General features: G+C 47.4%; 1 protein-coding gene and 1 long non-coding RNA gene across 4 annotated transcripts in view; one reads left to right on the plus strand and one right to left on the minus strand.

The window, feature by feature from the left end:
* The window catches only part of PTPRA (protein tyrosine phosphatase receptor type A), a 244,648-nt gene that overhangs the window by 13,387 nt on the left and 215,669 nt on the right, over nucleotides 1-15,592 (minus strand). For all 3 annotated transcript variants that reach the window (XM_030563062.1, XM_030563064.1, XM_030563063.1), the window contains 7 exons: nucleotides 13,556-13,692; nucleotides 9,496-9,586; nucleotides 8,184-8,260; nucleotides 5,678-5,714; nucleotides 3,878-3,975; nucleotides 2,861-2,980; nucleotides 1,072-1,238 (listed from right to left, as the gene is read on the minus strand). In XM_030563062.1, the coding sequence (XP_030418922.1) occupies nucleotides 1,072-1,238; nucleotides 2,861-2,980; nucleotides 3,878-3,975; nucleotides 5,678-5,714; nucleotides 8,184-8,260; nucleotides 9,496-9,586; nucleotides 13,556-13,692 (727 nt within the window). The remainder of the gene's footprint in view (nucleotides 1-1,071; nucleotides 1,239-2,860; nucleotides 2,981-3,877; nucleotides 3,976-5,677; nucleotides 5,715-8,183; nucleotides 8,261-9,495; nucleotides 9,587-13,555; nucleotides 13,693-15,592) is intronic.
* On the plus strand, nucleotides 3,922-6,613 carry LOC115651837. Its single transcript, XR_004000462.1, has 2 exons — nucleotides 3,922-4,000; nucleotides 5,721-6,613. It is a non-coding gene; the product is annotated as an uncharacterized LOC115651837 (long non-coding RNA).

Consider the following 15,592-nt stretch of genomic DNA (forward strand, 5'->3'; position numbering starts at 1 on the left):
CAATGTATCAAGGGGGAGATGAGCCCAAGCAAAGGTCAGGCTTGTGGGAACTTTTCATGGACATGTATATAGAGCTGGAGAGGCTCAGGGTGGATTCTCGAACTAGCTCGAACTCATGCAGACTCCTTGGAGTTGCAAATTTGAGTCCTGTCAGGAAGCCTGAGGGAGACACATTAAGTACCATGCACTACAGTGTGTTTGTGTGTGCGCGTGGGGGGGGGGAAGGGAGGGATTTGGCATGCAAGAGGCCCAACATCCTCAATCAAATCTTCTCTAGCTCACCCTGTTACGCTGGCTGCCACACTCCTCTAGAGGTGGCTGCATAGCAGTTTTGCTGGGTCCTTATAGTTTGTGAAGGATGAAAGGGGCTACAGAAGTGAATGGCATTACAGGGAGCATTTTCTCATGGCCAGAGCAGGGGAATGTGAGTCAGGAGAGCTGGGTCCAACTGCTGGTTCTGCCATTCACTTGCCACCATGACCCTCAACAAGTCAAGATGCCTGGCTGGCTGGGTCCCAGCCTCCCTGGCAGTGCTCTGGAACCAGGGGTGGGCATGCAAATTTGGTGGAAATTACCCCAGGCAAGCTCTGCCACCTCTTTGTTATTCCAGGTACAGAGAGAGCCTGGAGCTCATTGCCGTGTCTGGGATCCACTCCAGTAAGGGTCAACGCACAAATCTCAAATGCAGGATTGTTACAGCCTGCTGTGATATTACCCCCAGCCGCTGGGTCCACAGAGCAGCCAAGTGAGCTGTTACTACTACTCCTGCTAGTCACAGGCAATCTTCTTTGGTCACCATGACTCAGGTGAGGCCTGTGCTTTTGGAGGTGAAAGGACAGGGCTCTAGTCCCAGCTCCCCGTGCATGTGATTTGTGTGTGTCTATGGCTGTTGCTTGCACTCATGCAGTGAATCCAGCGTCAGGCAGCCAGGACCCCCTCTGCCTGCCCCTGCCAACCTTCCGCAGGAGATAGAACAGGTTTTTCCAGGTAGCCCTCAAGAGCAGTCAGGCAGAGATACATGGAGGAGGAGGAGGAGGGAGGGCTCTCTGGGAGACATGGCCCTGGACTCACCTGCAGTGAACGACAATCGCTCCTGCATACTGGGGGTTACACGTCTTCACCTTCTTTAGGAACTTCAGCATCCCAATAGGGGTGAAGGGGACCCCAAAGTCAGGCCAGCTGGTGAAGTGGAACTGGGTCACCAGGCGCTGAGGCTTTTTGTTTGTGACATCACCTACCTGTGGGGACATTACATGCTTTGGTTACTGTCAGACACTCAGCTTCATTACCTTCCCCCAGAAACTGAGAGCAGAGAGGGGCTTCCAGTCCAGGGTTCAAGCAGCCCTAAAGTTCAGGGGGTTTGAAGGCTATTTTGGGATTCAGGGTTGGTTCCAAAGGCCTGATGGCTGAAAATCAGGTATTGCATCCTACTAGTGCCCCAAACTCCAAGGCTATGAAATCTCAAGGAACTGCTTAGCTTTTACCTTAGCGTTTCTAAAGTCCTAGGACCAAAGTCTCAGCTACACTGAAGTCCATGGAGGTAGGCCAATCTCTTCTGCATCTCCTGGTGTTTACTGAGGGAGGGGGCAGAAACTAGATGGGCCTCACAATTCCTCTAAGGCTTTTTAGAGCCTGCAATTGTCCTGTAAGGTGGTGCCAGTGGAGACTCCAAACCCAGAAGCCGACGTCTGGGGTGGTCAGGAACCCTTCTGGCTGCTTGGCTACCACCCCAGGAATTTCACTTTGTGTTTCAAGCTGAATCAAACCAGGCCAAAGCTGCTGCACTTCACTCCTACACAACCTGAGGGCACAGAGTGACCCAGCATTCTCAGGAGTAGCTCACTTAGCGGGACTTGGATTTGTAATGGGGCATGTTTTCACTGTTTCAATTCCACTGTAAATGTTTCACAGCTGCCCTGTTAACCCCTGTCCTAACTGTATAAAGGGGAGAGAGGCGCCAAGCACAGAAAGGATGAGCCAATGGTCAATGCACTGGACTGGGACTCAGGAGATCCAAGATCAATTCCCAGCTCTGCCACAGACTACTTGTGTGACACTGGACAAGTTGCCTCAGTTCCTCATAATAGCACTGCCCTGCCCCACTAGGGGATTGTGAGCATACACTCCAGTAGTGATCCTGAGGTGCTCAGATTCTATGGCAAGTGAGACCGCAGAAATAGAGGGGAGAAATAACTGCAGCTTTGAAGTCCATCTCCGCTCCACTCAAGATGTCTAACATTTTGCTAAGCGCACACGGCCACGTGCTCCGCAACAGAGGGTGAGGGCCCAAGTGCAAAAATACACAAGCAAGTGTACGACTGTAGCAGTGTGTGTGTACACTGGGAAACGGCAGGCACAAGGGGGAATTTAGGCCCTTACTGACCCATTCAGGCCCGCACTTGCCTCACTTCCACATGCAACTGTGGTAACTGCACATGCAAAACTGTGTACGCTAACTATTAAAGCAACACTGGCCCATCCTCAGCTGGTGTAAATCAGTGTATCTCCAATTGCTCCAACAGAGCGATGCAGATTTACACCAGCTGAGGAGGTGGCCTTAAATAACTAAGCTGAGTTAAATGCAAAAAGCTATGGTGAAAACGGAGTGAGGATTCTAGTTATTTCACTCTCAAAACTCAGGGTGCAACTAACAACACAGGAAGAACTATTTTTTTTAAAGTGTATAATTTTTACCATGACTGCGTCCTTCAAAGAGGCACACAAACCATCCCAACCTGTGCCCCTAGGGGGCACTGTGAAAGTTTGGGGCTTTGTAGTGAGTCAGACAATCCTCGCTACAGGCGGGAACATCTTAATTCTCTCCTGCTTTCTGTGATGGAAAGTAAGTGAACCATGGTACCTGTTGAATGCAGAACTTTCGCACTGTATAGTCAACCAAGACAGTCACATCTTCCACAGACACCCGGATGTTTCCATAAGTCCAGCAGCCCTGATCTGGCCAGTATTGAGCACATTTGCACTGGAGAGAAATGACAAAAGCAAGGCAAGGAATTATTTCAGGGAAGTTCTCTGGCCTCTGTTATGCAAGAGGTCAGACTAGAGGATCACAGTGGTTCCTTCTGGTCTTGGAATCTATGAAAACCCAGTGTCTAGAGACCCAAGGATGAGCCCGGTAAAAGAACCTGGGAATTCCCATCTTGGATTAGACCAATTCCTCAAGGAGCCCAGCAGTGACACTGCAGTAACACAGTGGAGAACTGGGAACTATGAGTTTACAGCAGAATTGTAACAAAAATAAAACACACTGGATCAGATCCTTAGCTGGTATAAATTGGCTCTACAGAAGTCAGTGGAGTTATGCTGTTTTACACCAGCTGAAGATCTGGTCCCCTATCCTGTTCCTGTTGAAGACAAGGGTGAGTTTGTCCAATAGCTTCAATGGGAGCAGTACAGGCTCTGTTTGTTTCCTTGTGTGTGGAGTGCATGTTCATCACCTCTGTTAAGGGCAGGGGAGCTATGGAGAAATGTGCAGCAGCTGATGTATCAATTATATCTGCAGACCCCAACACACGGATAACTCAAGCTAATGTCCCTCAAGCTCTTTGTCCCTCTCTAGTGGCTGGGTCTTATATAAGTGTTCAAGTTTACTACTGTCTGCAGGCTAATGGATGGGGTCTTTTAGTGCAAGCCGTAGAGGCTTATGCTTTTAGATCCAGAAGTCCCATGTTCCATCTCACAGATAGCCCTTCTAGGGGCTTTGTTCCAATGGGCACATACAAGTGAAGTAACCGCTTGCCTAGCTGCCCAGTTTTTATGTGCTTGTCCAGGGTGTGGCAAGCCCATGAATTCCCCATGCCTCCATTCACCATCACAGCAGGTTAAAGTGTCCATGTGGGTAGTATTCCCTGACATTCACCTCTTTTCTCTCTTTCAGATTAGTCACCATGACGATTGTCGCTGTGTTCTGCTCCCAAATCATTCTCCAGAAATCATTTACTGTTTCTTCTTTTGGTCCTAAAAAGACAAAAATCAAACACAGGTATTATGCGCTGGAAGGGCATGTCATCCAGCCAGTGCCAGATTTTCTCCTAGTAAAAACCAGCACGGAGAGGCACATACAGAATTGGTAATAGGTTTCAGAGTGGTAGCCGTGTTAGTGAAGTGGGTCTAACCCACGAAAGCTTATGCCCAAACAGAGATGGTAATGGCTGTGCAGCAATGTAATAGGTTTTCCACTTTTTCCCCACTAAGGGACTGGATACATTTTATGACCAGTAATGACATTTGTAGCAATGCAAGCTAAGATAAATGTGAGGGGGAAACTGAGGCACAGAGGAATAAAATGACTTGCCCAAGGTCACACAGGGGATCTGTGGCAGAGCCAGAAACAGAACCTGGGAGTCCTGATTGCCAGGCCTGTGCTTTAACTGCAAGGTCTTCCTCAAATTTGGTACTCATTAGTAGAGCCCTGTACGGATACAAAATGTATATCCGCATCCGATCTGCCAAAATGGTCTGCGGATGCGGATATCTGCGGCTGTAAAGAGAATATTTGTGGATTTGCAGGGCACTCTCATAAGAGACAAGACAAGCTGCTGAACTGTACCTAAACATCCTGACCCAAACCCCAGGCTATGGCTGCGCAACACACAGCACAGGCATTGCCATCCCTTATGCTGGGCTGGCTGGATGACAGGCCCATCCTCTAATATTACTTAGCTGTAAAACTTCTCCAAGTTACAACAGTTGCCACCGGCCCATGGGGTTGTTACAGCAGGTGGTGATCAGCAGCGAGTAGGAAGCCCCCTATGCCAGTAGCAGGGATAAGGAGGGGTAGGGTAGGGTAGGAGCTGCTACACACTGTACACCACCAGAGCCTCCTCCTTTACTGGCATGTTCCTCCCATGACTTTAAGGCCACAGTCTGCTGGGTATGCAGCAGAGTGGTTAGTACCACATACAATGCTGCAAATCCACCAGTGCCTGAGAGGTACAGATCGTGCACAACCCCACTCTGGACTGGCTTGTGGGGATGGGAGACAGGAAAGGTTTGCCAAGATTTGAGAAACTCGCCCACCTGTTAGTATCTAACACTCCTCCCCCTGCCATGAAGGAAAAGTCTCGCCAAAGTGAACGTTGCAACTAAGTTTTTCTCTGTTGATGCACCACATTTTAATGATACACCACAGCCTACTGATGTACAAAAGGAGTGGAGATTAGACCAAATAAGCCTGAAACTGTTTTCACATTAGTAGACTCCTGTGCTTTTATTACGAGATTTGATTGAGTCCAATACTTACACCATTTCCAGAAAGGGTTACAGGCCTATATGAATCACAACAGCCTGGAAGTTACACTGGCAGGAACATGAGGTTGTAAGTACCCATGATCCTCGTGCTTCAGGGCAGAAGCTGAACACCAGCTAAGGTCAGGAAGGAACTGCCTTGACTTCCTCCCTAAGATCCAGTATTGCAGAGATAGGTTCCTGGTGTTCGATGCTTTCCTTTGACACATCCAGCACTGAACTTGTACGTGGGCTTACAATTTGTCCATACTATGGCATTTCCTACATTTCCATCTCAGACTCCCTGGATTTTGATGAAGATGGTGGGTCCAGGGCTGTTGAACCTCAAGTAAAATTTCACAATTTCATAGATCAGGGAAGAATTACCCCCCATCAGCTTGACACAGTAACCAGAGCAGACTAGAGATTTTACCTTGTGCAGCAATAAACTTGTTTTTTTCTTGGTACCCCTGCAGACACACAAAAAGAGAAAGGAACACCACAATGAAAGAGCAGCCTTCCTCCAAGACAAAGCTGGGTGCACCTCAGCCTCCCTCTCCCTGGAGCACTGTGCCCTGGGTTCACATCAGCAAACATACAAGGATTCCCTTCACTGTGCGTTTTGAGACCACACAACATCGCTCTCTCAACTCTGCTGACCCTGGCAACTTGATAGCATCCATACAAGAGGAACCTCATATTAGTGCTGCAGAGTGACCTGTTAATCCCAGCCCTCAGAGTTGAAGGAAATCTTTCCCCATTAGCAGCAATCATAATGCAGTTTCAATTGGATATGGTGTTCTTCATTTGCTTCTCGTCCAGCTGCAAGCTGTTAAAAAGCAGTTGCTGTGTTGCACTCCAGAGATAGTTTCAGTCCCATGATGGGTGAAGTGTAAGGGAGACCAAGAATCATGACGTGTTGCCAAGTGGTTAATAAACTGAGCTGACGTTCTCTTACTCCACTGCTGACCTGCAAACTCTTCCCAACAACCAGTCTAATTCCCAAATCCATCAGCATGGGCCCAGCAGGCTCTGATCAGAGAAACAGTGCCCGAGCCAGGCAAGAACCATGACCAGAGGATCCCCTCCCTGAAGGAAGCGCAGTCTGGCCTTGTATAATCTGCGGAGTCATTGAATTTGCCCATCAAAGGGCCTGAAGTAAGGAATTTCCCCCAAAGCACAGACATCGTGATGTGTGATAACCTTACTGGTGAGCTCAGGTACCACAGTCTGAGCACCACTCAGCACCCACACAAGTCAGCAGACACCCTGCAGGCTCCTGGCTAGAGCGTTTAAAAAGGGTTCTTTGCTTTTCTTGTTGATGCCAATTTGTATTTTGGAGAGAATAAAATGGATTTAATTCCTGGCTCACCTTGCTTTTCTTTTGGTGCATTAATACTCCTTTTAAAATACATGGAGTACATATTGCTTCTCTTAATAGTTATTATTGCTACTATTAATTATCTGCATTACATTAGCACCAATAGGTCCCAAATGATTTGGGGCTCTGTTGTGCTAGGTGCTGTACATATACATTGTAAAACAATCACTTCCCTGAAATATCTACCATCCAAACAGACAAACACTAGGAGAAAAAGTATTGTTAGTGCAATTATACAGATGGGAAACTGAGCCACAGATTAAGTGAATTGCCCAAGGTGACACAGGAAGTCAGTGGCAGAGAGCAACTGAGCCAAAATTTCCTGAGTCCCAGGCCAGTGTTCTACGCACAAGATCACCTCTCTTCTCTCTAGTAACACTCATTTGTGCAATGATTATGCTTTATTGTTTATTTAAAAGGAAACTGAGCTCTGGGAGTAACTCTATAGATGAGACTCTGGATTAACCACTCACTCAATAACCTGTCACAGAAAGGGACACATTTCACGCATCAAAATAGATCTCTGTTGAGGAAATGGCACTGCAAACTCAACCTGACATCTGAAAATCAAACTGTTTTTTCTATTCACATCACCATGTTTCACTAGCAAAAACCACCATCTCCTTATCCCTTCTGAGTCAAAAGCAAAACTCCCATTGACTCTAATGGGAGCAGAGCAGGCCCAAAGGTGCTGTAAGCAGAATTCAGCTGGTCAATCCTGCAAGTCCACTTTGTTCCCAATCCTGGAAGTCGTTTGGCTGCATGGCTCCCACTGGCTACAGAGGGAGCTCTGATCATGGAGGGATTGCAGGACTGGGTCCTCAGTAATGTATAGATTTTAAATGCCAGATGGAACCATGAGCTCATCTAGTCTGACTTCCCGTATAACACAGTCCAGAGAACGACACTCATTTATTTACCTCTGCACTGAGCCCAGTACTTGGTGCTTGACTAAATCGGGGTCTTTCAGAAAGGCATCGAGTCTTGATTTGAAGACATCAAAGATGGAGAATCCACCACTTCCTTGGGGAGTTTGTTCCAATGGTTTTTCACCTTCACTTAAAATTTGTCTTTCAACCAGGATGACCACAAGCCCTTTATCCAAACATGAAAGCTAAGCTCTACAACATCCCAGTGAGTTAGGTGTTATTGATGGGGAAACAAAGGCACAGAGAGACGTGACCAAGGTGTCACAGCACACCAGTGGCAGAGCAAGGAACAGTGGTGTTGGGTCTCAGCCCCTTGCTCTAAGACCACATTCCCTTTGTGGATGTATGAGGCAGAACAGAACACAGCTCCCTCTCCCACAGGTGTATTGACACTACAGCACTGACAACAGCATAACAACTCTTGGCCAGTGAACTAGGCAGACATGAGTCACAGGAAGAGAGAGAGGCAGTATCAAGGGGCCATATCTCAGCAGTCCCTTTGCTGACCATAGCCACACTCCACATAAGGCACACGCCTAATGGCTAGCCTCACTCCATGTGAAACAGGCCATCATAGGACCAGGCACCGTTCAAACCAAATCAGTAACAAAGCCCATGCAGGAACTTACATTAATGAAGGAGGCGTTAATGTAATCAGAATCCGGGACACCTTCGATGGGAGTCAGATGAACCCTGGAATGATCATCTGGAGAAAAATCCAAACTATGCATTAAAAACTAAATAGATGTTAATGAACTTCTATATCCAGAGGAAGATGATTATCTGACTGGTATTTCAGGTAGAGGAAGCCTTTGGTTCACTTCACTGCATTTGTAGAAAGCTTTATGCACTGAAATCATGATGTGCTTAAGCCTACAGATGTGATAAATTCTGCAGAGCGTCTAAACTCAAGAGGGTTCCATGCCCAGTGCTCATCCAGCCCTTGACCATGCAAATACATTGTCTCTCTCTCCAGTTACATTCAGGCAACTAAGAGTTCTTGGCCTCCTGTCAAGTTTAATTTTGTATCTTTCCCTCTTCCCACCACGACCCGTGCAACTGCCTATGATGTACACCTGCATCCTTTCAGGCTATAACTTGGCCAGTTTAGCATGTGTTAAAAGGCAGGTGGCCTTGTCTACACTAGACTTTGCAGACGTGTTAGATCAGGGGTAGGCAACCTATGGCACATGTGCTGAAGGCGGCACACAAGCTGATTTTCAGTGGCACTCACACTGCCCAGGTCCTGGCCACTGGTCTGGGAGGCTCTGCATTTTAATTTAATTTTAAATGAAGCTTCTTACACATTTTGAAACCTTATTTACTTTACATACAACAATAGTTTAGATATATATTACAGACTTACAGAAAGATACCTTCTAAAAACGTTAAAACGTATTACCGGCACGCGAAACCTTACATTAGAGTGAATAAATGAAGACTCGGCACAGCACTTCTGAAATGCTGCCGACCCCTGTGTTAGATAGTGTGTGTTAGCTAAGAAGTGCAAACATCACACTTTAAATCCTAGTCTAGACAAGCTCTAGGAGCGAGAGAGGAGTTCACTCTCCAGGGCCCATTCAATCTTTGCCACTAGGGTCGTTACAACAGCAGGGACATCCATCCAACAGAAACTGGCCTGAATCTTTTCCGCTTGGGCTACAGCTGCAGGGAGCTTTTTTTACTACATGTTAACTGGACCTAGATCGGACGAAGCAGCCTGCACAGTGGTAGGAACCAACCTCACCTCTCCTGTTGCTTTAACTCAACCCTTTGTATGTGGTTTCCTGTTACTTAGCAATCGCCACTCAACAGGCCTGTTACATTCCCCACTTCCGCCATACAAAATGGAGAAACAGGCCAACAACAGAAGTGTCAATCGCAATTGGCTACACCATCCCCACAAGCCTCAATGGAGTTGCACTGAGAGCAAATACATACAGGGCAGAATGTTCACATATCTGTTCTTCTCTTTGTTTTCCTCCTTGGAGGCGGCTTCACATGTGGCCTGGATGGGGCATGCTGGGAGAGCCTGAAAGGGCAGAAGAAATGAGATTTCCTGTTATACTTCCACTGTATGCAGGGTTTGGGAACAGCATGTCATTGTAAACACAAACCAACCAGCAATTCTATACAGTGATGAGCCCTGCTGTATCTCAAGGGTCTTTCAAGCAAGATCTCAAAAGGTGGTAAGTTAGTAGCCTCTCATTTGGGGGAAAATGAGGCACAGAGGTTACATGATTTACCTAAGATGACACAATGGAAATGACACAACTGGAAGAGCTAGGAATAGGACCCAGGAGTCCTGACTCCCAGACCCCTGCTCTAACCTCTAGGCAAACACTGCTCCCTCCAAACAGATCACTGTCAAAGGAAAATGCTGAAGGCTCATCTTCCTGTCCCCTTCAGAGAAGCTGGCTAGACCAGGAGAAGAGGGGGAGGGGGTACATGGAGCAAAGGGACAGTACAAGCTCTTGTAAAGGGATCATAGGAAACAGCCAGGGCTCAGCTTAGTGCAACTCTGCTCTGTTGAGCTCTCACATGAATACTGTGGGAGGCCCTTAGAGAGCATGGCAAGGGGAAGCCCCCCTACACTTGAGGCTCACAATCCTCCACCATCTCCCCATCCCTTCTCCCAAAGCCAGAAGGCACAGATGAGCTACTAGGGTTTCATAGTTCCAATAGTGCCTTTTCTGAAGTGCTTTAGGATCTGTAGATGCCCTATTGCTACTGCAGCATGGCAGGACAACACGTCTCTGCTAGCACTATTCACAGAGCCAATTCATTTCTGAACACAGACCTCTCAAAAATGGTTAATGAAAAATGAGCCTGTCTAGATGGAGGGGAAGGCCATGGACTAGCGGCTCAGATAACTGTTTACAGGCCTCCTCGCAGGGAGCAAATTTCACCTAATATGAAATAAGGTGCCATATTATCCAGAAACACAAGGTGGCAGCAACTCCTCCTCCAACACAAACCAGACCATCCCATCAGCACATCGGAGACAGGGTAGGTGCAGCTCAGCTCTTTTCCCGTTACCACATGTTGACAGAACCCAAATGCCACCAGTGCTACAGCAGCCTGAATTAGGGCTTGGAGCTGGCTAATCAGCCCCATTTCCCATTAGTCACTCCCACCCCATATCAGATAGGTGGAACATTCTATGGTACCATGAGCCAATTCTGGGCACAAGGGCTATGGGCTTTTCTTCTTTAAAAAATAGTCAACTGAATTGAGGGTTGATTCAAAGATAGCAGCCTGAGAGCCCTGGAAAGTAACATCCTCTCTCCACAGAGCACGAACAGCAACTGAACAAGTTACCCCACTCTGCCTTGACAATTCACCCCAACCAGGACCTGGATAGACCCCTTCCCAGGGGATTCATTCTCCACAACCCATGCAGTCCTGGGCCTCTCTGGCAAGATGGCCAATTGAAGCTAAATGTGCTAGTGCTGTGATGCAGCCCCATCTCCAGGAGGAACTGGACTGAGACCTACCGAATTGTTCCAGGAAAGCCACCAAATAGGTGGCAGAGGGTGACAACTTTCAATCACAGTAGATCAGATATGATCACAACGTGATTTCGTCCACAACTGGGGAAAGTAGCAGGTATTTAAGATTGAGGGGAGGAAGAGTGGAGTTTCTCAGCACTGGTGGTCTTATGTAGCCTACTAGCTCAGTGTCTTCCTCTACTGGCTGTCCACACAAGAGGATAAGAACCTACTGCTGCTACCAACTAAAGAGTTATTCCTTTAGATCAAGAGATAGAGATCAGTGCTTTGGAGACAGAAGTCCGGGGTGCAATTCACATTTCATCAGAAATGATCTGAAAGAAGTTTACTGACTACACTAACACTCAATTACTGAAATGCAGCCACTTCTGTGGTGCAAGGCAGCAACCAACTGGCCCAACAGCAGTTGGGAGAGGGGAAATGTTTGTAGGGCGCAAGGCATTCTAGTGGGTTTGTCTAACAGTAAGGTATTGTAATTCTACAGCCAAGGCCCTGTGTATCCTGGGGAAAACTGGACCTAAATTCTGCAACTCAGTGCTGAAAATTTTGTAGCAGTTCTCGAAGATTTTCTTTATTAATCATGACAATGGAGAATCCATTCAGTACAGCAGCTCCTAAGCACTTTACTTAGTCATTTGATACTTAATTCAGTCATTTTACTTCGTCCCCCACATTATTAATTTTCAGTGTGCTAAAGATTTTTGAATTGCAAGGTTTAACTGCATCAGCAGTGTTGTGAGGGAAAACTTAGGTTTTGCCACTGCACAGGGGACAGCTGAGTGCAGGCACTTTGGGAGACATGGGAGACAATTTAGGATTGTGAGATAAGCCCAATACCTGGATATGTCAGCAGAAATGACTGGTGTTGAAAGTGGTAGCAGTGCTGACGTTTCAATTGTCACCATTAGGTTTCTGAGTTAACGCTACATTGAAATAACTGGAATGGTTTCTCTCTCATTTACAGCTCCTGTTTTTGGCAGTCTGTAGACTCTAGACACTGTATTGTTTTAACATCCATGTCATGTTTTTTTAAGTTCTCTTTGCAGCGATAAAGACTAGAAAAACTGAGCTTTCATTTTGGGATCCAGTCCCACAGTGATGGAACCACAGCATACACAGGGTCTTGTCTATAGACCTTCTATTTGTGATTAAGAACATAAGAATGGCCACACTGGGTCAGACCAATGGTCCATCTAGCCCAGTATCCTGTCTTCCGACAGTGGCCAATGCCAGGTGCCCCAGAGGGAATGAACAGAAAAGGACAATTATCGAGTGATCCATCCCCTGTTGCCCATTCCCAGCTTCTGGTGGTCAGCCTCTAAATATTCTCTAAACATTAGCAAATTACGCCTCATACACTTTTGTGAGGTACGGGGGGTAGGGTTCTTATCTCTGATTTGAAGGTGGATACACAGACACACAGAGCCGAAGGGACTTGTTCAAGGTCACTCAGAGTCTGGGGCAGAGTTGGGAATAGACTCTAGATCTGCTCAATCCCAGTCCCATGATCTAACAGGGCTTTCACTCTGTTAGTGCTCTACTGGCCCAAATAATATGGAATTCCATTTGTGACACTCCAGGTCCAGCTCTTCTGAAGCTGGACACCTGTTACTGGAAACAGAGACCTATTCATTATCTTGTCTTATCAGCACAATTACACTTCTTCATTCATGTAATCATCCCATCATGGCTAACACTGAACACTGCTGCAAATGGTACAGAGAAGGAGGAACCCTCAATGAAAATACAATTATTGTCACTTCCTGGGTTTAAATAAATAATGCAGAGACTTATTTTAACAAAGGAAACAGGAAGATGCAGGGGAAGAGGGAGTGAAGGAATCTGGAGGGGGCCCAAGCAGCAGGTCAAGTTGGGGAAAGCTGGCAGCCCCGCTGATCCAGAGCAGCTGGGTGTGTGGACGACAGTCACATAAACAGGGTATTCTTTCAAACATAGAGAGAGGGACACTCTCTTCACTGTTTCTGACCCATGTTGCCCAGCCAGAAATGTATCAACCTATTCACTTGTTCTGTAAAACACTAGTGGTGTTTGTGCACCACTGTCCCCTGCTGGATAAGATCAGACTGCGCCACTGTAGGTCATAGGCCCTATACCTCCAGCAGCTACCCTTTTAGCTCAAGCAGTTGGGGCCTGTACGGAGGAGACAGGAGGATGAGAATTCTATCCTTGTAACTGTGAAGTTCTGGGTGGCCTTGGCATGTAGCATAGCAACAACTGTGACATTCCTAACAGGCGATAGATTGGTTACAATATGGTAACCACATTTAACATTGCTTGCTTTGCAGAGCTACAGAGAAACTGTCTTGATTAGCTTGAGAAGTGAACAACAGTCTAGACTGGTTTGGCTCAATCTGCTAAGGTAAGTACTTCTACCTGGTAAACAAAACACCCCTTTCATTGTTCAACCCACTGCAATCCCCCGGCATGACTCAACCGCATTCAGAAGATAGGGATTAACAAACACTCACATTGAATTCTTCCCGGAAGAGCTTATTGTCGTCCGCCATTCGCCGGTTAATCTCCTCTTCCAATTTATCCACAGGTAGTGGCGGGTACTTCCTGTTGGTGCTGGGAGATCTGGCAAGGAGCGGCATGCTCTGAGGCTCTGCAATATCACACAGACTATTACAACGGTGTTCATTTCTCCACTGACATCATCCTGGCAAAGCTGAGCAAACAGATTATGTTCGGTAAATTTTGGTATTAGGTTTGGTAAATTTTCAGGACAACTTTGCATCTCTGACAGAATCATTATTATCCTTTGCTCCTTCTACAGCAGAGGTGGGCAAACTATGGACCGCGGACCACATCCAGCCCGTGGGACCGTGCTGCCCAGCCCCTGAGCTCCCAGCCAGGGAGGCTAGCCCCTGGCCCTGCAGCATGCCGCCAGCATTCTGGCCCACCGCTCCTGCCAGGCAGCGTGGCTAGCTCCGGCCAGGCAGCAGGGCTGCGAGCTCCTGCTACTCTGAGCATCATGGAAAGGGGTGGGGGTTGGATAAGGGGCGGAGGTTCTGGGGGTGGTGGTCAGGGGACGTGGAGGGTTGGATAGGTGTGGGAATCCAGGGGAGGGGGAGCTATTAGGAGGTGGGGGTGTGGATAGGGGGCAAGGCAGTCAGGGGACGGAGGTGTGGATTGGGGGGTGTGGTCCTGGGGGCAGTTAGTGATGGGGGTGTGGATAGGGGTCAGGGCAGTCAGGAGACAGGGAGCAGGGGGGGTTGGATGGGGGGAAGTTAGGGACAGGGGTGGATAGGACTGGATAGTGGGTGGGGTCCCGGGGGTCCCAGGAAGGGGCGGTCAGGGGACAAGGAACAGGGGGGTTGGATAGGCATGGGAGTCCTGGAGAGACCTGTCTGGGGGTGGGGGTATGGATAGGGGTTGGGGCAGTCAGGGGACAGGGAGCAGAGGGGGTTGGATAGGGGGGCAGTTAGGGACAGGTGTCCTGGAGGGGCTCAGGTGACGGGGGGGGATGGGTCGGGGGTTCTGAGGGGGGCAGTCAGGGAGCGGGAAGTGGGACGGGGCGGATAGTAGGTGGGGGCCAGGCTGTTTGGGGAGGCACAGCCTTCCCTACCCAGCCCTCCATACAGTTTCGCAACACTGAAGTGGACCTCAGGCCAAAAAGTTTGCCCACCCTTGTTCTACAGGATCTGCCATGCAAGGATGTCCCAATGTTTTGCAAACATTAACGAAGTAACTCTTCCAACCACCCTGTGGGGTGGGTATTATTGTCTACATTTTAAAGAAGTATAACAGATACAAGCAAGGCTAAGTTTTTGACCCTGGATACCTAAAGTAATGTCATTTAAAGTCATACTATATACTCTACTTTTATAACTCTCCCACATGGAAAATGCATTCTGGTAGAAGAGTAGCTTTTTTTGGTTTTGCAGAAAGTGTTTTCCAAGCAACATTAGCTAAGCCCCCCTCACCCCCCCCCAAAAAAAAGGACCTCACACCGGAGTAAGAGAGGCCACATGAGGGTTCTATCAGTGTAAGCACAGAAATTTAAATTCACAACTTAGTTTATACCAGTACAAGTTTCTTATACAGACAAGGCCTTAAGCATCAAAATAAACAGAGGCTGATTTTCAGGCTTAATGTGCTACTGAAGGGTATTCCAATACCATGCAAATGTGCTCAAGTTCAAGGAGCTAAACAGAATTCAGAGGAGCACAGCACACATTACAGCGCTTATTTAGGTGACTATTTCAGGCACCCAACTGTGAAAGTTTTGGCCCAAAGTCACAAAGCAAGTCGACCGCAGAGAAAGAAAGGGAAGCCAGGTGTCATGACTCTCAGTCATGTGCCTTAAAAGGGACTTGCAATGGACTTTTAAAATTGGGCTTGTACCCTTTTTTTGACACCTTAGGATGGAAAAAAATCAGTGTCCAAGATTTTTAAAAATAGAACAGGGAGTGTTTTTTCTATTTTTTTTTTAGCTGAGAAATATCAGAAATGTCAAACTTAGTCTCCTATGGTTTTGCTGGATGACCTCCTAAAAGGTGTCT

The sequence above is a fragment of the Gopherus evgoodei genome, chromosome 5 (genome assembly GCF_007399415.2).
Source record: "Gopherus evgoodei ecotype Sinaloan lineage chromosome 5, rGopEvg1_v1.p, whole genome shotgun sequence".
Classification (NCBI taxonomy): Eukaryota; Metazoa; Chordata; order Testudines; family Testudinidae; genus Gopherus; species Gopherus evgoodei.